Here is a 26608-nt window from a genome sequence, read left to right as displayed (position 1 = left end):
CTCCCACAATGTTAATGTTAAGTTAGTAAAGTTACACCTATTTTATGTAAATAACATGGTAAAATGTACAGCATTGGGGGTTAAAGGGGAGACACTTTAATTGTGAAGGGACGACAGGATGAGGAAAGGTGGTGTTGTTGCTAATTGTCGAGAGTAATGGCTGTGTGTGATATTGAACAGTCAAACTATTCGTATCAATATACGGCTGTATCAACAAAATAATGATGTCATAGGTATATGGGGGCGAGTGCAGTACTTTCATCCGACGGAGCATTGGCCCTCACCCTAACCCTAACCTCCCCCGGGGCAGACACCTAAACCTAACCGCAACCCTCTCCCGACCCGCAGCGCACCTCGGACGTATGCCCCGTCGGCAGTGTTGGGCGCGTTACTTTAAAAAAGTAATTAGTTATAGTTACTAGTTACTTCTCCAAAAAAGTAACTGAGTTAGTAACTGAATTACTCTATTGTAAAAGTAACTAGTTACTAGGAAAAGTAACTATTTGCGTAAAAAAAGTTGTAATATGTCTAAGAATTTGGATTGTTTTTGGGAGCAGGTTTCACAAGATGCATAGAGTAGAACAGCATAGACAGGTACTTACAAGTTACAACTTACACATAAGACATAATAACCTTTTGCCATGAGGGAGAAATACATTTCAACTTCAATATATGTATTGCACTTCAATATAATATTTATTGAACCTCAACAGTAAACCAGGTGTAATTGCCTACACCAGTGGCTCTCAAACTTTTTGGACCTCAAAAGTCCAACAACTTCAGACAAGACAACTGGTAGACAATACTGTCTAATTAAAGACACAAATTGGCTCAGAACTGGTCAGTGGTCAGTCACACACACACACGAGAGGCCCTCCCCTGCATATATATCTCTCTCTCTCTCTCGCTCTCGCTCTCGCTCTCGCTCTCGCGCTCTCTCTCGCTCTCTCTCTCGCTCTCTCTCTCGCTCTCTCTCTCGCTCTCTCTCGCTCTCTCTCTCTCTCTCTCTCTCTCTCTGCATGCACTAGCATAGCATGCAGTCATGCACTAGCATAGCATGCAGTCAGGCTGTCAACATTAGCTTTAGCATGGTCTGTGTAGCATCAAGCTTTCACAACTGACTGCTATGTTTGTTTTATTCTAACCGTGTGTGAATCCCAACACACACCGGCTCCGTCCGACGCGGCGCCTTGCCGCGCGGCGCCGACTGGAAAATAGAACTGATTCTATCGGAGCCGGTGTGTGTTGGGCTTCATGTGTGCAGCAGCAGCAGTCCCATTGCACACACGCACACACACACACACACAGAGTCACAGACACACACACACACTGTCAGCCGGCCCGTGGTAACAGAAAGCTTGGGGACGCTACAACATAATAACGGAGCACATTTCATTGTCAGTAACGGTAACTGCGTTGTAACAATGACAATTGTAATTAATTAGATTACCCGTTACTGAAAAAAATAACGACGTTAGGTAGCGCCGTTTGTTTAAACGCCGTTATACCCAACACTGCCCGTCGGGCCTATGAGTTGTCGGACAAAAGGATGCCCCCCTATGGGTCTTGAAACGGGCCTCCAGATTCCTAAGGCCGCCCCTGACAGTGCCAATAACATCATGGATATACTGTAAATGATGCATGTCTGTATCTTCTACATGCATAATCTTCAATTATTTATGAAAAATGAATGAGAACACAATTTACAGTGTCCACCTGGAGGAATAACACACCACAAGTGATTCTGTAAGACCCTGTTATTCCAGATTCATTTGTCTAACAGTCTAGCCTATTGTAGCTCTGCCCTAGGTTAGCTTAAACTAAGTTGGCACATTCCAGTGCACTTAAGGAAATGGCACACGCGCACACGCACACACACACACACACACACACACACACACACACACACACACACACACACACACACACACACACACACACACACACACACACACACACTTTACTGTATAGCTAATACCAGTAAGTGCTTAACTCTCACCTAATAAGAGTCTCCTGTGGTAGGGAATACTACTGCCATTGCCTTATCATTATGCCGATGCACTCTCACTCCAGGAGCTGTTTCCAATGAATCAATCAGCTGTGTTGCTCCCCATAGCCTCACTTTACACACAGATCACACTACTGACGTGTGCAGTTTACAATTTAATTTAGGCATTTAGCAGATGCTCTTATCAGGAGCTACTTGTGCAAGGTCAGAGTAAGAAACATGAAACCCTAGTCAGCTGACACCACAGCGAGGTTAAGCAAATATAGTGCCAAGAAATCAAGCACAGTAAGTGCTGCAAGGTCACTACGACAGAGCAGATAGATTCTAAACCTAGCATCTGACTAACATACAACAGGAAGCAAGCAATATACTTCTAGGTTCATCTATAACTAGCATCCTATATATGAACATGCAAAATCTGTATCTGCACATCTGTAATTCACAGTACAGTGCAGTATCTCGAGAGGGAACTGTCCGACCAACTGATTTGCGAGATCGTGACTTGTGACAGGCTAGCCCATTGGTCGAAACCTATCCACCTGTACAGCTGTGGTACCAGAGTCAGAGTCACCTGGCACGGCTTGAGCTTCACTTTTCCGTCTGGGTTCTGATAGGCAGGTCGCTTGTGGGTGCTTGGTAGGACAGGCAGTTGTCCAGAACTGCCGATTCGACCGATTTGCCCAAATATAAGTTGCACTATGGTAAATAGGTCAACAATACAAATGACGCTAATTTTGTGGATTCATTTATTTTAATGCGTGGCCCTTAGTGACACCCACCTAATGCTCGGAAGTTCCCGGAAGTACTTAATATTCACCAAAACCAGACCAGAACTCCCACCACGGCCATGGGACTTAGGAAATCAATGAATACCTTTGCAACCAGTATATTAAAGGTAGATTAAGTGATTTTTTTGTTAAAACAAAAAGTATTTTGTTAAAAGGTTAAATCACTATATTCTGATACAGTAATCATTGCTATAGTGTTTGTTCAACAACAGGGGTCTCCCTGTCTCTCCAGCTCTTTAATAAACTGAAAATACATTTTCAGGTAGGTGACAAACTTTCAGCCAATCAGGAGAGAGCAGTTATTTATGAGCTTCATTTTTATGGTGTTCCAATTTTGTTCCACTTGTTTAATCTGTATCCCAACTTAGTTCTCTATCCTGATTGGATAAAATTTGGTATCCCAGTTTTAGTTCGGTGGGGCATGCATTTCCAACTTGCATTGTGTAAACAGGCAAAAATCACAGCGAATGAAAGATTGAGCAACGAGTTAATTGAGTACTGAATACAGTACTGTAGTTACATGTAGTTAAAACCTAAATGACCAGTCAGAGTATGCTCTGATCTCTTCCTGTACCCCCCCCCCCTACCTCTTTCATTCCCCACTCTCTGTCATCCCCACCTTTCCCTCTTGTCCCCCGGTCCACAACGACAGCCATAGATGAACCTCTACTGATCTGATGGTCTTATCTCTCTCTCTCTCTCTCTCTCTCTCTCTCTCTCTCTCTCTCTCTCTCTCTCTCTCTAGAGAGCTGTAGCTGTTTGAATGAGTTAGTGGACACCAAGTATGATTAGTATTATTGAATGAGTTCATTGAATGGCCGACTGTCCCTTGCTCACTTTACTTATTTATTGCAGCTTCGTCTCTGAGTCATTGCTTCCTGGCACATTAAATATAATCAGAACTGATAAATTGACAATGTCTCCCTTCCAAATAGATGATGATGGACAGATGGCTGAAAGGATGAATTAATGGACTTATGTGTGGCATGATGATGAGTTGATGGACGGACGGACGGACGGACGGACGGACGGACGGACGGACGGACGGACGGACGGACGCATGAATAGATGGAGGGATGGATGGAGGGAGGGACTTAAGTTAAGGAAAGATGAATATTAGAAAGCTCTGGATGAATGACATGTGCTCTTTATCACGCCCTTCCAGAACACAGCATGGCAGAGACACTGACAGTGGCCCTGCGTGTGGCAAAAGAAGCCATCGATGAGGCCATCTCCAAGGCTGAAAATAAGGTTAGACACAATTTTCAACACAACACTGTGCTTTGTGTGTGTTTGCGTGGGAGCCATGTGCTCTCTGTTACCTCTGAATGAATGTTTCTCATGTTGGGTGAGTGGTCTGCCTAATGGCCACAGTACATCTGCCCAAGTATCCCTAAGCAAGACACATAAAGCTCCATTTTTGTCGCCGCCTTTACCCGCGACGCGGCCCGCTGCCCGAAAACTATGAATATAGGAGCTTGCTCTGTCCCTTAATGGTATTTTGGTCCAGCGCCACCCGCTATCGATTTTGCCGACACCGGAATTTGTGCCTAGAGGTGTGGTCATGGTTGTGCTGGCACGCTTTCCCCTAAATTGCTATTTTGGTCACACACATTTGGGAAGGAGTTTAATGCTGCAGGTGCAGCACAATTGATTGATTGACTTTGATTATTGTGAACGCCCAAACCACACCTATGCATAATATGACGGGTAACGGAGGTGTTTTAGGGATTTAGACAGGTAACCAAAATACCAACTTTAGTGGGGGGAACACCCCTTCCCCACTGCTAAATCCCCAAACCGTGTATTTAGAAAGATCGAACGAAAATGGAGCCCTTAATCCCTAAATGCTCCCCCCAAGCGCACATCATAACCATCTAAGCATCCCTCAGCTGGGTGAATCTGAAACTGACTTTCCCCTGTGACTTTCCCCTGTGGTGAAACCTCCTGTCAGCTGAAAAGAAGGGGCTTGAGACCGAACCGAGGCCCTCATGGCCATGGCTTATACGTAGCATGCGTGAACTAGGATATGTTTGCCCATGTGTGTGTGTTTGATTGTTGTCGTCGTTTGCTGGTCAGGAGAAGCAAAATGAGGCCCACTATCTACGGGAACACAAAGGACAACTCATTGAGGAACTGGCCAAAACTATCGTGAAAAAAGTAAGTGCTGAAATTCTATTTCAATCCACGTCGATGTCATGTACTCTGGTATGCAGTAAGAATCCTCAATCTGTCCATGGCAGATCATCAGGAGGAGAGAGAGCTTGAATGAAATGAGCCAACAGTGTGATGAGGCTTGGCCACCCGACCACCAGCAGCCTCCTAGCCCCTACGATACCCAAGCCACCCTGCCCTGCAGCCAGTCCTACAGAGCTCTCAGCCCGCAGGCTGGCCTCTGGGTAAGAATCACATCAACCACAATCACCGTAATAAACCCAAGTCCAATAAATGGACCTGAATGTGTGTCGATTAACGCAGATGTTGTTTTTATTTTTTGTTATTTCAAAAAATAAAGTTACAATAAAAGTAACAACCAAAGGTATATTGAAAAAGCTAGGATAAGGATAGGATTTGTGTATGTGCGTATGTGTGTGCTCGTGCACTGTGTGTGTGTGTGTGTGTTTGTTTGTTTAAATGTTGTTGTTTTTCTGCCAAGGCCTAGCTACACTAATTCCCCTCTCACACTCATGAGGTTGATATATGCTGACCTCTAGTGGCTGTGCTTAAAAATACCATTATGCATTCATGCACTTTTTTGGTAGCATTCAGTATTGACCACATACTGTATTTACTGTATATACATTTTGAATTTACAATGACCAGTGTGATATTTTCAGCCGTAAACCACTTTGTGATTTGCTTCCCCCAGAGGTCACACTCTGCCTTCTCCATACTGGACAACGACCCACCACAACTCAACTCTGACGTGTCCCGACTGCAGGATCTGCAGGGTTTAAAGAAAGAAGGTGCCGGTTCTGCCATGTCTACATGGAAGAGTGTGGATCGTTTGGACAATTCAAGTAAGGTGTTTTTGGCTTCAGTTACAAGCTTGAAGCATTTGATCGTATCATGACTGAAGTAGTTAATAAACAATAGTAATGTATTGTTTGTTCACTGCTAAATCCTGCCTCCTCAGTTCTTCTTTCTGTCTGTCCTTCTTAGTTGTTTGTCAGCCGAGCAACACTATTTGTGTGTGCGCGTGTGTGTGTGTGCGTGTGTGTGTGTGTGTGTGTGCGTGCGTGTGCGTGTGTGTGTGCGTGGTGTAAAGTCACATTTACATTTACTTAAGTACTGTACTTAAGTACAATTTTGAGGTATTTGTACTTTATTGGAGTATTTCCAATTTCCAATACTTTTATACTCCACATCTCACAAATATTGGCCTTTTAATCCACTACATTTATTTGAAAACTTTAGTTACTATTACTTAGATTTGGATTATTATTGCAAAACAATACAATGCATAGCATAGTGCATAGCGACGCATTGTGAGCTTTGTAGAGCTGCTATTTTCAAAACATTTGTATACATTTGAAAACTTGAAATTAGACATTCTGCATAATGAGTACTTTTACTTTTGGCACTTTAAGTACATTATGATGCCCAATACATTTGTACTTTTACTCAAGTACATTTTGAATTCCCGACTTTTACTTGTAACAGAGTATTTCTATATAATTGCAGTATTGACACTTTTACTTAAGTAAAACAATTGTGTGTGTGTGTGTGTGTGTGTGTGTGTGTGTGTGTGTGTGTGTGTGTGTGTGTGTGTGTGTGTGTGTGTGTGTGTGTGTGTGTGTGTGTGTGTGTGTGTGTGTGTGTGTGTGTGTGTGTGTGTGTGTGTGTGCGTGCGTGCGTGCGTGCGTGCGTGCGTGCGTGCGTGCGTGTGCGTGCGCCCTCAGTGCTGAAGAGCCCCGATGGGAACTGGATTGCGCTGCAGAGCGCCCAGCTGTCCCGACCCAGCCTCCTCACCAAGAGGAAGAGCCAGGTGTACAGCGCCCTGGAGAGGGAGTCTGGGGTGGTCTCGGCCTATGAGGGCATGAGCTCCGACAACGACGACAAGCTGGAGTTGGACAGTTCGTGGGGCGCCGTCCTGCAGGAGATCCACCGGAAAATGGCGGGCGCCTCCAACGACGACCGCCGGGACACGCCGGAGGAGATGCACGGCTACGGGCGGCGGCGCGGAAGCAGAGACGGCCTGTTCTCGGATTCGGATTCGAAGCCTCACAACAAGCTGCTGGCTCTGTTTAAGAGGAAGGTGCCCCAGGAGATCAGGCGTCCGTCGTCGTCGCGGCGGACCAGCATCATCGACGTGAACTTTAACCCGGAGGAGAGCAGCGGCACCGAGGAGCTGTATGTGAGAGAGGTCAGGAGGTCGCGGAGGAAAAGAAAGAGTAAGAAGAGGGAGCATGTGTTGCCTTCCTCGTCTGTTTTGGTAAGACAAAAAGCAAAATGAAGCAGATAAAGACAATTCCTGGAATCAACTTTTTAGAGAAATACCCAAAGATGTTCAGTATATTAGTTAATATTAATTTGACAACTTCTAATGTGTCAAAAATATATATTTCTTGAACTGATTTATTTAAATATGTTTCTAACACTGACAGGATTGCAACAGCGTGCTTGTAGGCGATCCAATGAAGATGTGCGGTGAGCAAAAGGACAACCTCTCGCAACAGGTCTCTAACGCTGCAACCCCTGACACGTTGACCTCAGGGGCCACAACCCCAGAACCCGCAGACTTTGACAGTGAAGTCAGCAGCGTAACTGGCGGTCACACAATGAGCCAGGAACTGATTTCTAGATTACAACAACTAGCTGACCAAGTTAGCAGCTCCCACCCCTCCACCTCAGAAGACGACCACTGCCCCGATGACCAGAGTGACAGCGACGAAGTGAGGGATGAGAGGACAGCCGGCGGGTGGCAAGGAGATCAGAATGAGCACGTTGACAGCAGAGGAACTCGGGACAATGGTGAGGGAGAGTGGAGGGGAGAGGAGGGAAAGGGTGAAGACGACATTCGTGTGATGGAGGAGGAGGACGTCCCGGCAATGGTTAGCCTGAGTGATGGAGAGAGGGAAGGAGAGGAAGAAGAGGAAGACGGAGGGGATGAGAACCATGTAGGGTGGGAGGAGAGGACAGAGAGTCTCACCTGCCAGCTGCGCATGTTAGAGAGCCACGTCGGGGCTAACCAGTTCTCATCCACAGAGGATGAGCTGGATAGAATCGGCTTCGGCGAGGGAGAGCGGGAGGAGAGAGAGGAGTTGTCGTCGAAGCTGTGCAGACTCACTCACCAGGTCAACGCCACCCAGTACTCGTCCACCGAGGACGAGTTGGACAGTCTCGGCCGTGCGGAGGAGGCGACGGAAAGGGACGAGGAGGTCGACGAAGGAAGCCTGTGGAGGAGGGAGAAGCAGGTGCACCGTCTGACCTGTCTCGTCAGCGCCTGTCAGTTCTCCTCCACCGAGGACGAGCTGGACAGAGCGGGAGAGAGAGAGCAAGGAGGCAGGAGAGAGGTTAACAGTGGAGAGGTTGAGCTGGCGAGGGAGGAGCCGCAGTTCGACGCCGAGTTCAGGAGAGAAAGCATTGGAGACTTTGATTTGAAGATGTTTGACGTGGCGTTTGAGGAACCGGAGCAGCCAAACGGGAACGGAGACGAAATCCGGGGAGATGATGACATGCGAGCAGCAGTGACCGGGGAACTGCCGGACAGCAGGGAGAAGACGGATGAGGTGAGGACATCTGAAGCCGAGACAGACATGCCGAGAGAGGTTGAAACTGGGAAAGAGACAGTGGAGACACAGGAGAGAGCATCCAAATCAGAGGTTCGCGCAGAGAAAATGGAGGACAATGCTGCAGAGAGGATGGTGATTCAAAGCACACCAACAGAATTCACCAAAGGATACCAGGAGAGCATTGTGGATGGGACGGTCATGGTGGAAGATGGGAAGGCAGAGGAAGAAGAGACAGAAGAATCCACAGAGAGGACGGGGATATGGGAGAGAGCACAAAGTGATGAGGAAGATGTAGAGTTTGACAGAATCATCAGTAGCATGCTGATGCTCTCTATGGATGAGACGCATATAAACAAAGAGTTGGAGAGACCGGCAGAAATGAGGATGAGAAGCAAAGAACCAGAGGAGAGAAACGAGAACAAGAATGACAGTACAGTGAGCGAAACTGTCCAAAGTAACGAAATGATTGGTAGAAAAGATGAGAGGGAGTTGCAAGCATTCAAAAATGAGCATCAGGAGACATATCAATGTGTAATTGATGCACAGCCAAAGGAGTGTACACTTCCTGACAAGAACAAGAAAGAGGTGGATGAACCCAAATTGGTGCAAAAACAAAACGTAGAGGTGGAGGCAAGCGAGGAAAAGACACAAAAGGAGGAGGAACGGAGCAGAAAGGAGGAAGCGGAGGAGACGAGAGAGGAAATGCAGACGAAAGAGCCAGTGACAGAGTGGGAGGGACAGGAAAGAGGAGGGGACCCACGTGGAAAGGAGCCAGCAGAGGAGATGGAAAAAGAAACCGTGATAAGACAGGACGAAGGCCTGGACGAGGAGGTCCCCACTGACCAGGAGGGTATCCTGTCACCTCAGGAGATCCAGAATGTAAGTACCGCAAATGGGACATGGGAGTGTTTATTTCTTGCAAAATAAACACTCCTTTCTTGCAATGAATCAAATTAATTTAAACTGCTGTTTGTGTCATGTCATGATTTGAGTACATCCACACAGAACATGAATATTACACGGATAAAGCAATGTCATTAATGATCGTTTATCACGCTTCTGGTGTGAAAGGACCTTAAAGAAGTTGACAGCTGTTGTTATTCCACTTATAATTTCACCTCTTTTTTTTCTGTCAAACTATTTTTATGTGACACATCATGTTCATTCCAACATTTGATCTCTCTCCATGTGTATCTTAATTCTTAACCCATTCAGGACGGGAACCCCTTTTGGTGTTTTAAGCATTATGTTATACTTCAGCTACTGAAAAATAACATATCTACAAGCTCATAGCACAGCACTCTGTGCCGTGCTACGAGCTTGTAGATCTGCTATTTTGTGTGAAAATGTGGCGCAAATCTTTGAATATATATTCTTTCAGAGCGAACATTTTTAACTCAAATCTTTGCTTCTGGGGATCCCTGGAACAACATATTTTCAGATGGGGGTCGGCGGCCAATTTCATATAATTTCTGGGGTCCTTGAAATGAAATTGAGAACCACTGACAGAAACAGGTTTTTCAGAAAACTGCTATGATTTAGAAGACATCTAATTTGTGCTGTACTGTATGTGCATGTGTGTCTGTGTGCATGTATGTATGCTGTGCTATACAGAGGTACTCTGCGGTGTCACTGTGCAGTATCACCACTGAGGTGCTGAAGGTGTTGAACGCTACAGAGGAGCTGCTGCATGGCATGGAGGGCCGAGAGGACAGTAGCACCCAGCGCATCCTCTCCCTGCCCCCTAACACTGACCCCAAGAAGCTGGACCAACAGTTCTGCAGGATGGAGGAAAATGTGAGGGCATCCAACATACTTTATGTTTACCCACTTAAACCCTCTATTCTTAGTGAAACTGACCTGAGTTGCAACTGTACTTGGCTACATCAAATCTCTTTGCCAAAAAATAGCCGATCTACAAAGCTCACTCACAACTCGTTGCACGTTGTAAGCTTGTAGATCAGCTGTTTTTGGTGGTTCCACACAGAATTGGATGCGGAACACTTTGCACTTTCACTCAAATTGCCTTATACTTTATTTTAGGGGTTTCACTAATGCTGTTCTTTTGTATAGAGTTGAATTCCTACAATCGTTCTTGTTCATTGTTACAGGATCACATTCTAAAAATGTAGAAAATCCAAGTATTCCGATTTGATCTTGACTCGCTAATATTGAAAGAGCCCTCTGAGACTTTAACTTACGTATAATCAGCAATAACAGTACACATACATAAACAGTAGTAGTTTCAAAATGGCAGACATCTCATTGTGTAAAGAAACCATTTCAGCTGTGTTAACCTCTTGGTGTTCTACTGTAGGTGTATGTGGCAGCAGGTACCGTGTACGGTCTGGAGGCAGAGCTCAGTGACCTGGAGGAGTGTGCCAGGGCTGTCAGCAATGCCACTTCTGACAAGGAGTTGTCATTCCTGGAAGAACAGGTTGCATCAGCGGCTGCCAAAGTTCAACAGTCTGAACTACAGGTGGGTATAGGGGCAACCTCTCTGGGCTTATGACAAGCTTCATCTGATAACATCATTCTGCTACCTGTATCAGACCTTATTTTGGCCATGAAGGCATTTGTCAGAGTGTGATCTTTAATACTGTTGTGATCAGAGAATTGTCCCCAAACCACATGTAACGGTAGTGGTTTAGGATCAAACCTAGTCAGTTGTCTTGCCCTTTGTGTGTAATAAATATTTTTTTTTATGTATATTTTGTGTGTATATAAAATGTATTTCTATGAATGCTCAAAAGACCCTGAGATTTTAATGTTATCGTGTACATACCTACTTTTACAGCGAATTAACATGTCCTCAAATGTGGTCTAGATATCCGACATCTCGGTTAGAATTGCTGCTTTGAAGAACGCAGGGTTAAATGTGGACACTCGGCCATGCTTTACCAAGGCCAGGGCCGTTCCAATCATGGTACAGTATGAAAATATGTTACGATTAAAATGCAAGCTAGTAAGAAATGTCTACGTGTTGGATTAAGACAAGGACGTCACATATTCTAATGCTTGTCCTTGCAGCCAATCACCCTGGATTCAACAAGACATCTTAGGAGACGGCTACCTGCACCACCAATGAAAGGTAATTATTATTTTAAACCAGTTTGATCTATTCACCGAGACATTTTCAACTGTCAGAGGTGAGATAGCTTCATAGTTTATTTGTTGTTGTTATTTTGATCTCACTTTTACGTACCAGAGACAAATTGACATTTAGACAATTAAACAACCACAAATGCACTGTATCTTTACTCCATGTCCCAAAGGCAAAATAAACCTAGGATGAAACCCAGACAGTGCCATGTACCCTGCCAGATGGGAACCAACTGCTGCATTATCTACTGTACAACCACAGCAGTGCCTTGATCCTGCCACTCTGCAGACTTTATACTTCAGGTCACATTGTAGGACCTGTTAGCATCTGCCTTAAATCTATATTAGGGCCGGGCAAAATATTGATGAGAGACTAGATGTCGTCGGGGATTTTGGATAATCATAATATCGCGATATGGCATAATTGTCTTTTCCTGTTTTTCATCTACTTCTACATCTACAATGCAGTGAGTGTGTGAACATTAAATGTTCACAACGTAACACTTTTATCACAATACCGAAAAAATGGCAATTTTGCCATGCCCTATTCTAAAGTACACTACACCTCAAAGAACACAGGTATGGCACATCTTCAGACAAAAAAGTCAGTATTCAACAGCTCTCAGAATTTCTCATGGATTTGGAATTGATTTCATGCGGCCTACCAACATGAAACTCATTCAACTTAGTCATTGATGTCCAGAGAGAAAATTGTTTTGGAAATTAGTGTATAGTGTACTTACATTTAAATACTTTTTTAATAGTGTGTGCACCTTGGGATGTCAATCATGTTTTGTTTGTTGACATTTCAACAATTTAGTGAAAGAAGCCATATTTATTCAGTACTGTACTGTAACAGTGCCGTTCAGTTATCCTCCCAAACCAGCTGTGTAGCTGGACAACATCTGTGATTAAAATTGCACTTATTTTATTTTGAAATGAGCAGTTTATAGATCATCATCAATGTGAATAATTTGAGAATATTAAGGATGTGGGAAATAGTATATAATATACTAAATCGATAACTTGCTATACTGAAAACTATTGATTACAGTAATTGTTGACAACAGATAATAATACATCAATGTATTTAAATGTTAATGTCATAGCACTCTGTACTGTTTGGTCTTTATAGCCTCCAAATGTACATGTTTAATGTGTACAATAAAACAATCAGTAAATTGGTTGCTTCGCTTTTATATTTATTCCAACTATACTGGAATATAATATATACATATATTTTGACAAAGTTTCAAACTTTTGTTCCACTGAAGGTGGACATGTTCTCATTAGTTCTCACAAGCACAGGACCGTTTACACTGCCTCCTTTAAGGTACATGAAGGTGGGTGAAAAAAGGTGCGGAATTTCGTCTGTATTTTTGAGACAAGGAGGATATAGCGTCCATGTCCGACATTCCTGAATGTGAAGGAGGTGTGGGAAGTGTGGGAACAACACACAACAATTCTGGAAAAAAACAAGCCGTCTTTGGAGGAAGACATGATGCACCGTAATAAAACATTTTAATTTCCAGCCCCTTTAGGATATGTTACAGTAAACACAAGCGAATGACCTGAGCACAGAACACAATAAGTTAGTTTCAGTCGATTTGTCACTCTGTGACATCCACGTATTCACACGTACCTGTCACCAGACAGAGGAATATTTACATTAGTACAGATTTATGCTGTTTAAAAAAAAAGAAAGAAAAAAAACGTTCCTCTCATTAGTCACAGTCAGTCCTTGGAGGAGGTATACTGTAGCTCAACAAGCTTATACAATCATACAATACATTCAAAATGAAGCCACATGTTGTAGCTGAGTCAATTAGTAAAAATGTATCCTATGTTGAGTTAAAGGTGTACCGGTATGAGATACTTCTTTGTTTAGAAAATAAAATAGTTTAAAAGTTGAAGCTCTATATTCCGATCATCTGCCCATATCTCCAGCTCTAGTAAACAGAAGATAACAATTTCAGGTTGAAATACTAATTTTATTCAATCAGTAGAGAACCGTGCAAAGGTCAGAACCCAGTTTCAAACGTATTGTGTTCCAATACCAATTTTGTCTGCTCATTTTCATCACTTACAATTTCACTTTTATATCCTGTATTACATGTTCTCTCTCCTCCTGATTGGATGAAATTGGTATTCTGACCCGTTTACTAAAGAGCTAGAGATAGGGAGACCCCTGTTACTGAACACACTATGGCAATTATTGCTATCAGACTATTTGAGCTATTTAACACTTAACAAATGATTATCACTTACACCACCTTTGTTACACATTTTAGTCCTTGGGCCGGATGAGATATCGTTGCCACTAAAAGGGACAAGACATACTGTATGTGGTATAATTTTGTTCGTCTGACATCCAGGAGTGAGAAAATGTGTGATAGCAGTTTCAGGGCAGCTGAATATGGTTTTAGGGGTATAATCTGATTATGCAAAACCATATCATTCATTGTTATCTAAACTCCCAAAAACATTCAAATTGTATGCACATTTCTGATGTTTGTACCATGGATGGACATGACCAACATCATAATAGAACAACAGACATGCTGAATTATACTTCTTGAAGCCATACCGGGCAAATCCACAATACCTGCCTTTCTGAAATGGGGTACATGTTAAACTTCTGAATTAAACATCATAGAATCATGAGTGATACGTCTTTTTATGGGTATATGAGGATGTAGAAACCATTTAGACATTACTTTGAAGAGTCAGGAACTCTCAAACTCAAGGTTGTACCCCAGCACACAACGCAAACTCAGGAAAACATGTAATAAACGAGTAAATGAGGACCACGCAACTAGACTTAACTTAAAAATAGCGTGCGCACGCACACACTCACTCGTGCACGCACGCACACACACGTGCGCGCGCACACACACACACAAGCTGTATTATGTTACTTCTGGAGATACTGATGAAATGGTTCTCTGTTTAGCATTCCAAAACCACATCCCTTGTCCTATCTATCAGAAGCGTGGTACACAAAATCGCACACAGTTTGTGGCCTTGGTTTGGGAGAGAACCTCTGTGAGAGTCTGTCACATATTTACAGGATGTGACACTGTGAGTGCCTTTGCTGGTCATGGCAATCTGAAGAAAAAAACACAGATTTTCAGGAGACATTCAAACAACGTGGCCAGACGCTTGGATGTTTCAACAGAGCTCTTTGACCAAGTGCGCAGCAGCTCACTTGTAGCTGGTACCTGTCTAGGACCACCTCCAGTGACCTGAACGAGATCCGGAAGGAAGGCTGATTCCAGTCAACTTCTACCATGTAGAGAATGTCTTATTTCTCCATGCCCAATGTGCCAATACCAGACTGGAATATGGAGATGCTCTCTGCAGACTCACCCGTCTGCACCAGATCCCATACAGAGTGGATGGACAACTGTTGATGGTGGACAGTTAGCAATTCAATGGATGCACACAGCCCCTGTACCAGATGTAGTTCTGGAGTTTTTGGCCTGTAGTATGCACGCTTCCTAACTGCAGTTGTCTCAGCAATGGGTTGAGATGTACAGACCTTTCCAGAACTGTACAAACCAAGCACCGGAGGGTGATTCAATGCCTACAGTTGAACAGGACAGTTCTGATGAGGAAGAGGTTGCATAGTTCAATATCATTGACTGCCAATGATGTCTATTGACGTCATTTCAAATCCAACGCACAGACCGCCATTGACATCTATAGACATCATGTGGTGTTGTCAATGTTTACGATAGAGGGCGCTCTTCCGCAACCTGTGAGTTAATAACAGGTGAAAACATGATCAAAAGAAGTCCAAGACAGTTTAGTGTAGTATTATAGGACATTTTGGATCCAAAATGACCTTGACATTGACCTTTGACACATGACACGGCACTTGAATTGCTTCAGTCACCTCATAAATCAACTCGGCACCCCAGAAAACCTACACTTTGATGGCAGAATCATCCAAATCGGCCTATTATTTGCTTAGTTATGCCATTCACAATTTTATATCAGATAAAAAAGCCGAAAACAAGCTGCCATTTTGACATTGCTATCACATCATACTACAGACTGTACAATACAAAGATGTCCCTTTTTATGGCAACGATATCCGATAATGAGGCATCTGGCCTATGGACTATTTTACTTACATCACCATTTCCACCCTTTGTCAAGTCCTGCCCGTGGTCCCGCCCCTCTTCGCACCGACTGGTTGCTGTTGGTTGTCTCCATCCACTACCATTGTTTTTCAGTTGCCTTTTATTGATATTTATTACTGAGGCTGCTGATTGGTCCCTGACCAACCAACCAGCAGGCTGACAATGGGTCAGTTCTGTCCTCAAACTCAACTTGAGCAGTAGATGAACAGAAAACAATTCAAGGAACCATTCAACCAATGCAAGGAAGAAATGCTCCAGTGCATCAAGAGAACCAGCTCTGTCCATAAAGGCTCCTGGGATACATACAGTAGTTCTGGTCAGGAGTTGTCTGAAACCAGGAAACGCTCCCTTTGATCAGGAACGATAAAGCCTTCTTTTAGGTCACTCTCTCTTCTACCTGATATGATGAAGGACTGTTTGGGGTCTATGACCACAATGCTGTCTTTTTCCTGGCCAGGGGTCTCCACCTCAGCGTAGGAGGGGTTCCCTGAACCCCGACGGAACTTCATCACCGGCCAGCGGGTGGGGCGCCTCTGTGCGGAAAGGTGGCAAAGAAGGAAGGTGGAGAGTATAAATAGAGGTCAGTTAGGAGAAGAATGGATGCATTACTGGGGGGGGGGGGATATTGACCGCATGGACCCTATAGCGTCCCTGTTCTGGGCAGGGCTGTCATTTGGCATATATGACAACTGCCATCCCTTGCTGCATTCACATTTAAACTCAAATGCAGTTCTTCTTTTAACCCATTCTGACCGGGCACCCATTTTGGTGTCAGCATCATGTTATGCCTTAGCTATTGAAAAATAGCAGATCTACAAGCTCATATCGCGCCACCGAGTGGCGCGATACGAGCTTGTAGGTCTGCTATTTTTTGAAAAATCGAAGAACGACTGACATTTTTAGAATCTGATCTCAGGTCAGAATGGGTTCATCAGACCAGTGTGTGTCCGGCGGAAACCTCGTATGAATCTGATCTCAGGTCAGAATGGGTTAAGCATACAGTATTTTACTTCTGAATATTTTCGCACAAAATATGTTTGCGCGTACACACACACACACACACACACACACACACACTGACCTCCATGAAGAACAGGCTGATGTTGGAGGTGGGGTGGTTGTACATGTAGACGGTGAGAAGGATGGCGCTCACCATGACGACCATTACCAGGACGACGCCCACCAGGAGACCGCTCTGGAGCTGCTCCTCTGTGCCCTCCGTGCCCTCCGACTCGCTCGCTGTGGCACAGAAGATACAGTTACAGATACGGCAAGCCTTACTGAACGTCATCTAATCTCATTTTCAACCATATCGATGGCATATTATTCAGAGTAACGAATTATGACGGCAAAGGCAAGGAACAACTGTGTACTTGAATCTGTAGTGTACCACTATAAAGTGCAGATGTACTAGATATACATTGTATGCAGGGATATTTCACTTTTAAATATTTTGTTGGTCATTGTTACGGCCAGCCGTATTTTGTATTTGGATTAATTATCATATATTTGTATTTGATATTTTTATGATTAGTTGCAATATATTTCCATTATCTGTGGCTTGTATTATATTGTTTTCTTCTGTGTTCTAATAGAGGTGAATGGTGGAGAGTTGGGTGTGGTGCTCATTGCTTGTCTCCACCAGCCGAAGGCATGGGGAGAGTATGTTTTGCACTCCGTCTGTCCGTGTGTGTCCGTCTGTCCGTGGACAGCTAATCTCCGGCACCATTGGCCTGGCCGATGCCAAACTTTTGCACACACACTCCCTGGTTGCCAACAACGAACCTCTGCCTCAGAACTTTATAACGCCAACATGAGAACACATTTTTGGAACCAAATGCCTCAAATCATCCAATTGCCATTAAAGGCGTAAGAACAAATAGCAGCCTTTTCACATTGGCATAGGAGAGAGAGGGCGTAGTAATTTTATGTATATATTAAAACGAAATTCCATAGTGCAGGTACAGCATGCCATACAGTGCTATTGTGCTGTATAACATGGTATGGTACAGTGCCATACAGTACCAAGTAATGGCCCCCTGTAGCATTCAGAACTCTGCCATGCTCCACCCACCATCGAACTGCTGTTAACCTTGGGATTACGCTCAAGAACAACTCTACCTTTCCTTCCAGGAAAGAGCACATGTCAAAACAAACCGACCCAGCCACACAGGCAGATACACATCCATACCGTCATCCCTCAGCAACTGGGCAGAGTATGCAGTATTTAACATGACATTGTATATGCTCATCTATGAGTTAACAGAGGGCTGGCAAATAGCTGACCACTTGACCCTCAAACTGTCATACCCTCTGACGGAGTCTGAATAACTTGGGCCATGCAGTGACAACAAACAGTTACTGATGATGAGATGAAAATAACAGTAGCCCTACCCTGTGCAGAAATAGGCCGGAATAAGAAGTGACTACATGGTCTCACAGCAGGACAGATAAACAGGGGCGAAAACAGTGAGATTCACCAGTGTAAAATGATCCAGCTTGGTGTGGAGAAACTCATAATGTAATAATGGCTCATACATAACAATGATGCCTAATGTAATGACTTAAAAAAAGAATAAAAGCTCATAGTCTAATCATCGGCTCATAATAAAACCATGAGTGCATAATGTAGTAATAACTTTTCACATACTGTAGTGATGGTGTAATCGTGTAATACATTATTTTTAGTTTTATTACATTATGAGTTCCTGCGGTACATGGTGGTAAAGACATTATTAGCCCATTCTGACCTGCGATCAGATTCTAAAAATGTCTATTACATCCTGACAGTTTCATTATTAACCCATTCTGACCTGAGATCAGATTCTAAAAGTGTCTTCGATTTTTCAAAAATAGCAGACCTACAAGCTCGTATCGCGCCACTCGGTGGCGCGATATGAGCTTGTAGATCTGCTATTTTTCAATAGCTAAAGCATAACATGATGCCAACACCAAAATGGGTGCCCGGTCAGAATGGGTTAGAAACTAATTTTAACCTCAGCGAATCTCATCTGTCCAGTACTGTAACTATGGCATCACAACACATTCTCAGCATCACTTGGCAAGTTCACGGAGGCTACTGTATATAGCATTGACCTCAAGGCAGCAATACACAACATCACCGCAATTATATCTGCAAGGGTATTCATTACTGGGCTTACAGTGTGTGTGTATTTGTTGTGATGCCAATGGTACAAGGTAACAGTACCATAAGAGCTACATACCCATAATGGTGTGTAGTGTAGCCTACTGTCTTAAAATCACTTTCTTCAAAGCAGTGCATGCATATGAATATCCAAATATTGACCGAAGCATTAGACTCCTCTGCTGACAAACAGACCCTTTTCACTGCAGACATTTTCATTGGTAAACATAACGGAAGGTAAATAACATTCATATTTTTATTTAGTAATTGTGACATTGTGCCAGTAATGTAACAATTACAAGTACAAGTACCAACCTTCCGTAGGTGTGCTGGTAGTTGACTGGGGCGTAGCTACAGATCTGTTGGGTGTAGTGCTGCCGACGGGGCTGTTGGTGGTGGAGATCTTTGTAAGGGGAAGGGAGGTGGTGCTGCCGGTGGTCCTCTGCTGCAACGTGGTCGAGATGACGGGAGTGGTCACGTGTACAAGGCTGTGCAGTGTGTTGCGGGACTTGTTCATAACCGCGGTGGTGCACCTAGGATCCCGTCTCTGAAAAAAAGACGAGGAGCGATTTACATTATTATATTCTCTTGTACAGAAGTACAATCGGTGCTGTTGCAATTTAAGGCAATCCATAATAATGGGCACCTCCTCTTGGCAGCCTGAGTCCACCCAGTCCTGTCGATAACGGTCAAAGCCACTGGAGCATCTGACAACAGAAACCACAAATCGTACGATATTATGAATGTGAAGAGGACATTGGTGTCGCTTGGTGTAATATGGTGTTGAGAATATTTGAAGAGAAGACTATAAAGACTTCAAGGTATTGTGTTTATCGTATTGTAGTGATCAATGCAAGAAGACATGATGCTCTATTAAACTCAATGTACTAGCAGGGCCTAAATTGTAGCCCCAACTATGCCCAGCTTTCCAGGTGTGTGTAAACATTGAAGACAAAAGTGAGGTTGCAAATTGTGATTGGCCGGAATGAGATGATGTATGATGATAAGAGCACCCCTCACTTCACACGGGTGTGATTTTTGTTGTATTATATATGGATTCAATCAAATATAATAATCAGAGCCTTTTGCATAGCCATTGCGCTTAGAGGTGGCTGCAAAATACAATTAAAGTATAGTCATGCATCTAGTCCCTCTCTCTCTTTCCCCTAAATCCTAAATTCTTGTTAGTCTCTTTTCCTCCGCTTAGTAACATGCTTAAATTCAGTGGGTCCTCTCGTCTGAGGTCGTTGGTGAGTCGGTAGGGGTCGCTCGCGAATCCCGGCGGGAGGCTCGCTCGCTCTGGGAGAGGAAGACTCTTTTATGCTAGATATGCAATACATCTCAATCAAAGAATGTACAGAGAGGTGATAGAGGTGAATCCGTGATGGCATCTGAACTTAAAACAAATTGCTGCGTACCTTTGCAGTCGGCTACACCAGGTGCAGTTGAAGCCAATCTGAGACGTGACACATGCGTCACAGCTGGAGAACTGGTGACATGCTGGGAATGTACAAACACAATGGGCTGAGTGAGAAGAGCCAGGAGGCCAGGAGTTCGCAGCCTTGCAATAAGACCAGTGGTGGAATTTTATTTTACTTAAGTAAAAGTATGAATACTGCAATATAGAAATACTTTGTTACAATGTGTCGCATTTGCCTCTGAAATGTGGTAGAGTAGAAGTAAAAGTACTGAAAATTTTACGTACTCAAGTAAAGTACAAATACCTCAAAATTGTACTTAAGTAAATGTACTGCATCTGATACTGCATAAGATAGTGTACAGTAGCTGTACAGCTTGCATCTAAACCAGGGGTCTTCAACGTTTTTCTGGCCAGGGGGACCACTAAGCTGAGAGAGAGATTAAGCAGGGACCCCCAGTAGATAATATATAAAATTGTCTCAGAATTGTCCCTAAAATGGTGCATTTATATAGCGCTTTACATAGATTGTGCATTATATTCACCCATTCATACACCAATGGCGGCGGAAACCATGCAAGGCACCAACAAGCACATCAGGAGCAATTTGGGGTTCAGAGTCTTGCTCAAGGACACTTCGACACTAACTCTGGGGGAGCTCGGGTTCAAACTGGCAACCTTGCGGTTACCATCCAGCCACTCTACCCCTGAGCCACCGCCGCCCTAAGTGTCCCAGACCACGTGTTGAAGACCCACGATCTGAACTGTTAGTAAAGATGACTTACTGGGTAGAGGTAGCATCTCAATGGCTGTAGAATTGGAGATCTTGGACTTCAGGATGTCCACTTTGTGGTACTCATAGATGGTTCTCCTCCTGACGTCTGTACCAACACAATATGACAGTGGACAGAACCCATACGGATGGTATTACATCCCTTTTGACAGAAGAACATCTTGAATTGAGTTCTACCTCGAAGTTTACATCTCTATGTTGTGCTACTTACTTGGAATCTGCTCCAAATCATGAAGCACCACAAATGCATCTGAGAGACCCACTTTAACGGGGTGATTCTTTGCACTGATGTTGTTGATGTCAATGGAGATCTATGAAAAAAAAGAATATTACAGTATGTAATGTAATGTAATGTAATGTAATGTAATGTAATGTAATGTAAGATAAGATAATGAAGAGGAGTGCCACCTCTTTGTAGGCGAAGATGATACGACCGTCACTGTGCATGGTGGTCTGGAACGTAAAGGTTCCCAAGTTAAAACTGTCCTGGAGATGAACTTGGTCCCATTGCACCACCAGCGCTGTGCCTAAACGCGTGCGCACACGCATACGTGCACACACACACACACACACACACACCATAAAAACACCAAAAGTCAGTGTTCAAGTGTTAAATAAATTTGATGCTGCTTTTTCTTCATTAATGCATTAATGCAGATTTTTCTTCATTTAATGGTCATCTGATACTGTCCAATTAATGCTGCATTCACATGGAATCAGGAAAGAGGTAGACGGCAAACTGGACTTCATTTTAGTGGACGGGAGCAGGACGGTAAACGGAACAGGACGGCATGGCAGCCAGAACCGGTAACGGCAGATGGCATCAACGTTAAAATATTTAATCTTTTTACTGTTCCGTTCCGTGCCGTGCCGTTTTCCGTATACCGCTTGCCTGATTCCATGTGAATGCAGCATGAGGCCCTCGCAAATATTTCCTTTGAAAAGGCGTGAATGAAATGAAAACACCTACAGTGAACTTGTCCACCTGCACAATATCAGTACATATTATATGTTCATTCAACGCTGAGAATGGAAGTATTGTCAGTTTTGACTGCAGCATCTTCCTGTACAAGTACAAATGTATTTCTTCTGTGGATTGCTTTCAATGTTGGTCTTACTATTAACGTATGTGTTAAATTACCATTGTCACAGTAAAGCACAGTGGAGTTTGGGGATATGCTGGGGTCAAAGTTCGCCATCAGAGGTGCAATATACTGAGTGGCTGTTAGCATCCTATGGATGATGTCGCCTGTGTAAATGAAACCTGTGAGGAAAGCACACACACACACACACACACACACACACACACACAGGTCATCTTAAGTTATTCTGTAGGGCGTGATGGATATAAACCATTTCATGACCTTTCATCTGATATTCTGGACTGAAACAAATGATTGCACTGTACCTTATTCCGTTCACATTTTAATGATTTATAATTCTCACAATGTGCAGACAGAAGCTGTAGGACACTTACCTCCGGTTGCCACAGTGATTTCCTTTAGTATATGGCCATAGAAAGGAAAGTCAAAGGACAGATTCACTCTCTGAAAGCAAAGGGAAGCATGTAAGAGAATCAGAAAAATATGCAAGTATTGAGTTCAGTCCCATGCAGTGTGTCTTTGTTTTATTCCGCTTGGAAGTAAAAATCAATTGCCTGAATTAAGATTCCGACGATTCCAATCTTGCTTTCTATACATTTTCCCTTTTGTCGTGTATTCCTCCATTGGCCACTTTATACACAGAAGATGAAGACTATATTCCAACTATTCTCATGAACAAAGTCCATACCGCTGCTTGTCTGTGGGTGGTGGACAGGAAGCTATGGACCTTCCAGCTGCCCTCTTCCATCCCATCGATGTCCACCCACAGCTCTCTGCTGGCAGGGTCTCCTGAGCCGTACATTTTAGATGTATAGTAGATGTGATCAATGTCCTGTCAAATGAAAACTCTGTTGTTGAAGCCAGTGGTGGACAGTAACCATTGGTCCAAAAATGTAGATGGATGCATTTTCACTTTTTCAGAGCCTGTTTATTTGAATGGTCATCTTTAAAAGTTTTAAAGGACAACTTTAGTTTTTTTCAACCAAGGTTCATGTTTTAGTTTGTTATTAGATAAAGTAAAAGATGAGTGTTAATCTTTTTTCATTTGCTGCTTTCTTTCGTTTTAGGGATTTTAGCTGTTTTTGACAGGGGGGCGGGGGCATTCGAGCATGGGGCTAAATATGCATTTTTTAACACAATTTTATGGTGATTTCTTTTTTTATGGTTTACTATAGTCCTAATAAACGCCAGGAAATTACATCTGGCCACAGAAGATCTCAGGATCTACTGAATGTGAAGGTAGCCTACTGGGGGAAGGCTTATACTGTGTGTGTATAGGTTCAATATGTCAGTTTGTCACATTCAATAGATCCTGTGATCTTTTGTGGCCAGATGTAATTTCCTGGCGTTTATTAGGACTATAGTAAACCATAAAAAAATAAATCACCATAAAATTGTGTTAAAAAATACATATTTAGCCCCATGCTCGAATGCCCCGGCCCCCCTGTCAAAAACTGCTAAAACCCCTAAAACGAAAGAAAGCAGCAAATGAAAGAAAATGAACACTCACCTTTTAGTTTCTCTAATAACAACCTAAAACATGAACCTTGGTTGAAAAAAAATAAAGTTGTCCTTTAAATAAAAAATAAAAAATACATAAAATTTAAAAAATAATCTTTTTTTGGGATGTAAATGTAATATTATTATCCAAATATTTGGGGGCCCACTTGCAGTATCGTCACGGACTCACGGCCCACGGGTTGAGAATAACTGGTCTAGAGGGTTTAAGCTCTGCTCTAACTGCTCAAATAAATAAAAGAATAGTGCACTGTACTGTACTACAATATTCACCTACCACTATCTGTGTAGAATTGCCATGTCCTTCCTCAGTCAGCAGGTCAGGGTCAGACTCCTCTAGCTGGTGCTGATCTCGGTAGTGACCCCTCTTATCAATGGCCCAACTAGGGGACACAGACTTTGTCCTTGATGCCCATCTCCTCCACCTCATCATGGGGCGCTCTTCATTTATGTCGGCCCGTGCTTCTGGAGGGGCCAGTGTCTTGGTTTCAGGCTGGTAGACTCCTATGGATCATAAAGGAGGGCCTATGTTCTTGTAACAGTTCATTCATGTCACTTCTTTTTTTTTAACCTATTCTTGATTTGAGAGAACTTCTAAAGGTCAAAATGTGTTAGTTGACTATTCAAAAATGGCAGATATACAAGCTGGCAGCTGTTTTTGATCATTTTAGAGTCCTTGAAAATGTTAGTTTAGAAGGCATGTAGAATCAACCTCAGGTCTTAATGGGTTAAACACGAATCTGGACCTTTGAGCTCCTTTATATTCAAAATATCCTATGGAGACTGACTGACAACTAAATATATTCATGACACTTCCGTACGCACTGCAGTGGGACAAAAACAATCCCAACCAAACACACATGGTCACCCCATCATTCTCCTTTCCAGTGACAACACTGTGTGCTAAGACTCTCCTTCACAGCAGAGAGTGAAGGAATGTCTCACATTCCTCACACCAACAGTCCCAGCACAAGGGATATGGGGGAGTGGCAAGAGTGTCCAGTGAGTGTCCAGTGACATTTATGTGCAATAGCTTAACTTTATAATGACCATTCACTTAACGGTCAAAATATAAGATTGTTATTTGTTGCCTGGTTGTATGTAAACTCTCAGGCCTTCATTTTTGCCACAAAGAATAATGCAATGTGATAGCTTACTTGGTGTGAATGGTCAATGATGTGCAACATGCATAGGACCAGAACACTATTGTGTAGCTCTACTCTACATCATCAAATACAAGAAGCTTATTTTTACCTAAACCTTATACTCTTATGGTGATGGAAGTGTCCAGAGGTCATATACAGGCTATAGTACATTTTGATCAGATCAACATTGCTTTCATGCCATGTCTGAATATTCAAAAAATCAAATAAAAATATTTTGAAAAGAAAAAAGCACGATTTTGAGACTTACCATAAGCAGACATTACATCCAACTGACTTATAATGAAGTGTAAAGCCATCGCCATACCCGTGGTGAGATGGACTATCTTTGCTGCAGTAATCACCATGCTTCCCAATCAAAGTTCGAACTTTACAAAATGCGTAATATGCTATCCTGACGTTAACTGTCACAATTTTCTTAGTCAGCCGTCAGGTCAAAAAAGGCTCTGCTTTCTGAAACACCAAATTCCGTATAAGACCGTGGACAGCGTAATTGTGTTGCATTATTATATAGCATAAAGTTTGTTAGCCCCGTGCGTAAAATAGCCTTAAATCATTCCGGGAAAATGTATTCCTCATTAGTTCTTTGGCGTCCCTTTCTCTGTAAAGAAATCCATGCGATAACTGAGTTGAAGACCTGTTTCTCCTATTCCTTGTATGTCTGCGATCAGTGCGATGGGAGCTTGAAGCTTGTATGGCAGCAGACTGCGGTGTACTGCTACTATAGTAGTAGTAGGTTAAGGCTATGGAAAGCTGTTGCGTGGAGGAGGAACATCGCTGCGTCATTAGCCTACACTACAGCGGATGAGACTGAGAGCCAAGTGTTGGCTCAGCCTCAGCCAACAGTCTGTTGATGTGTGCCAGGCAGCAATGCATTCCACTTGTCTTCTTGGCCTTTTGTTTGGCTTGCGCTGTTGCGCACGGCACCTGCGGCATGGAAACCCTTTTTGGACAATTCAACAATAAGAGCGCAAATAATACATTTCTGTCATGATCTTTGGGAAGTTTACTGAACCAGCGGTCAGCTAGCCCCATGTAGTGAGAGGACACATATGGGGCTAGACTTTAAATTTGTTCGTGGAAACTGGAGACCTATATAGAAAATGCAAGTAGTATAAAAAAGCATGCATGCAGTAGGCTAGTGGCGATTTGTTTATATATTTTAGATTATGCAGTAGCCTACTATGCGCAGCGTAGGCCGTTGCACACATGGGCTAAAAATTGCTGACATTTGCGCCACCCTCGTTGAAAACCATACAGTATTTCAAATTCAAACTCCAGCTTCTCTCCAGGCTGCATGAACAGTTTCTGCCCCCTCAATGTCGTAAGGCTCTGCCTCTGAGTCTGACCTGTCCTGAACCGGCGCGCGCACTTTTCATTTGTTCATTATTGTCCTGACTTCTGACCTTAGAGTATACTCTATGCTCCTGACCGACACCTGGCAAGACTGTGAAGCGTGAACTATTATACTACCCTTCAAATTCAGCGTCGTCAAGAGGTGGGTCTTACTTGTCTTCCTAGATTTAGAGTAATATTCACTCACATTGATATAATAGTGTAGGCAGCCCTGAAACATGACTGCCATGATGATTATCATTTATCATGACAGTCATGCGGAAACTTAGCCCTGTTTTTGGCGCTCGCTGCATTTACAAAATTTCCGTATATATAAACATTCAGATTTCAAA

General features: G+C 43.3%; 2 protein-coding genes across 2 annotated transcripts in view; one reads left to right on the top strand and one right to left on the bottom strand.

The window, feature by feature from the left end:
* The window catches only part of myripa (myosin VIIA and Rab interacting protein a), a 43439-nt gene extending 30713 nt beyond the window's left edge, over positions 1 to 12726 (top strand). Inside the window, exons 6-16 of the mRNA XM_083781920.1 lie at positions 3962 to 4047; positions 4876 to 4956; positions 5040 to 5195; positions 5666 to 5816; positions 6699 to 7231; positions 7404 to 9410; positions 10146 to 10328; positions 10849 to 11010; positions 11359 to 11457; positions 11562 to 11622; positions 11807 to 12726. Of these exons, the coding sequence (XP_083638046.1) occupies positions 3962 to 4047; positions 4876 to 4956; positions 5040 to 5195; positions 5666 to 5816; positions 6699 to 7231; positions 7404 to 9410; positions 10146 to 10328; positions 10849 to 11010; positions 11359 to 11457; positions 11562 to 11622; positions 11807 to 11826 (3539 nt within the window). The 3' untranslated portion in view covers positions 11827 to 12726. The remainder of the gene's footprint in view (positions 1 to 3961; positions 4048 to 4875; positions 4957 to 5039; positions 5196 to 5665; positions 5817 to 6698; positions 7232 to 7403; positions 9411 to 10145; positions 10329 to 10848; positions 11011 to 11358; positions 11458 to 11561; positions 11623 to 11806) is intronic.
* Positions 12727 to 16098: 3372 nt separating this feature from the next.
* On the bottom strand, positions 16099 to 25183 carry plxdc2a (plexin domain containing 2a; the record flags this gene model as incomplete). The annotated part of the gene is made up of 13 exons (XM_083782801.1): positions 16099 to 16314; positions 16863 to 17020; positions 19242 to 19473; positions 19573 to 19633; positions 20345 to 20426; positions 21129 to 21224; positions 21348 to 21447; positions 21545 to 21663; positions 22278 to 22400; positions 22614 to 22683; positions 22928 to 23071; positions 24035 to 24261; positions 25171 to 25183. The coding sequence occupies 13 exons, from the start codon at positions 25181 to 25183 to the stop codon at positions 16099 to 16101; spliced, it is 1641 nt and encodes a 546-aa protein (XP_083638927.1).
* Positions 25184 to 26608: the final 1425 nt, after the last annotated feature.

The sequence above is a fragment of the Protomyctophum parallelum genome (assembly GCF_964188405.1).
Source record: "Protomyctophum parallelum genome assembly, chromosome: 14".
Taxonomy (NCBI): Eukaryota; Metazoa; Chordata; class Actinopteri; order Myctophiformes; family Myctophidae; genus Protomyctophum; species Protomyctophum parallelum.
The sequence above is the reverse complement of the archived record's forward strand: the minus strand, read 5'-3'. Positions and strand labels throughout refer to the sequence as shown.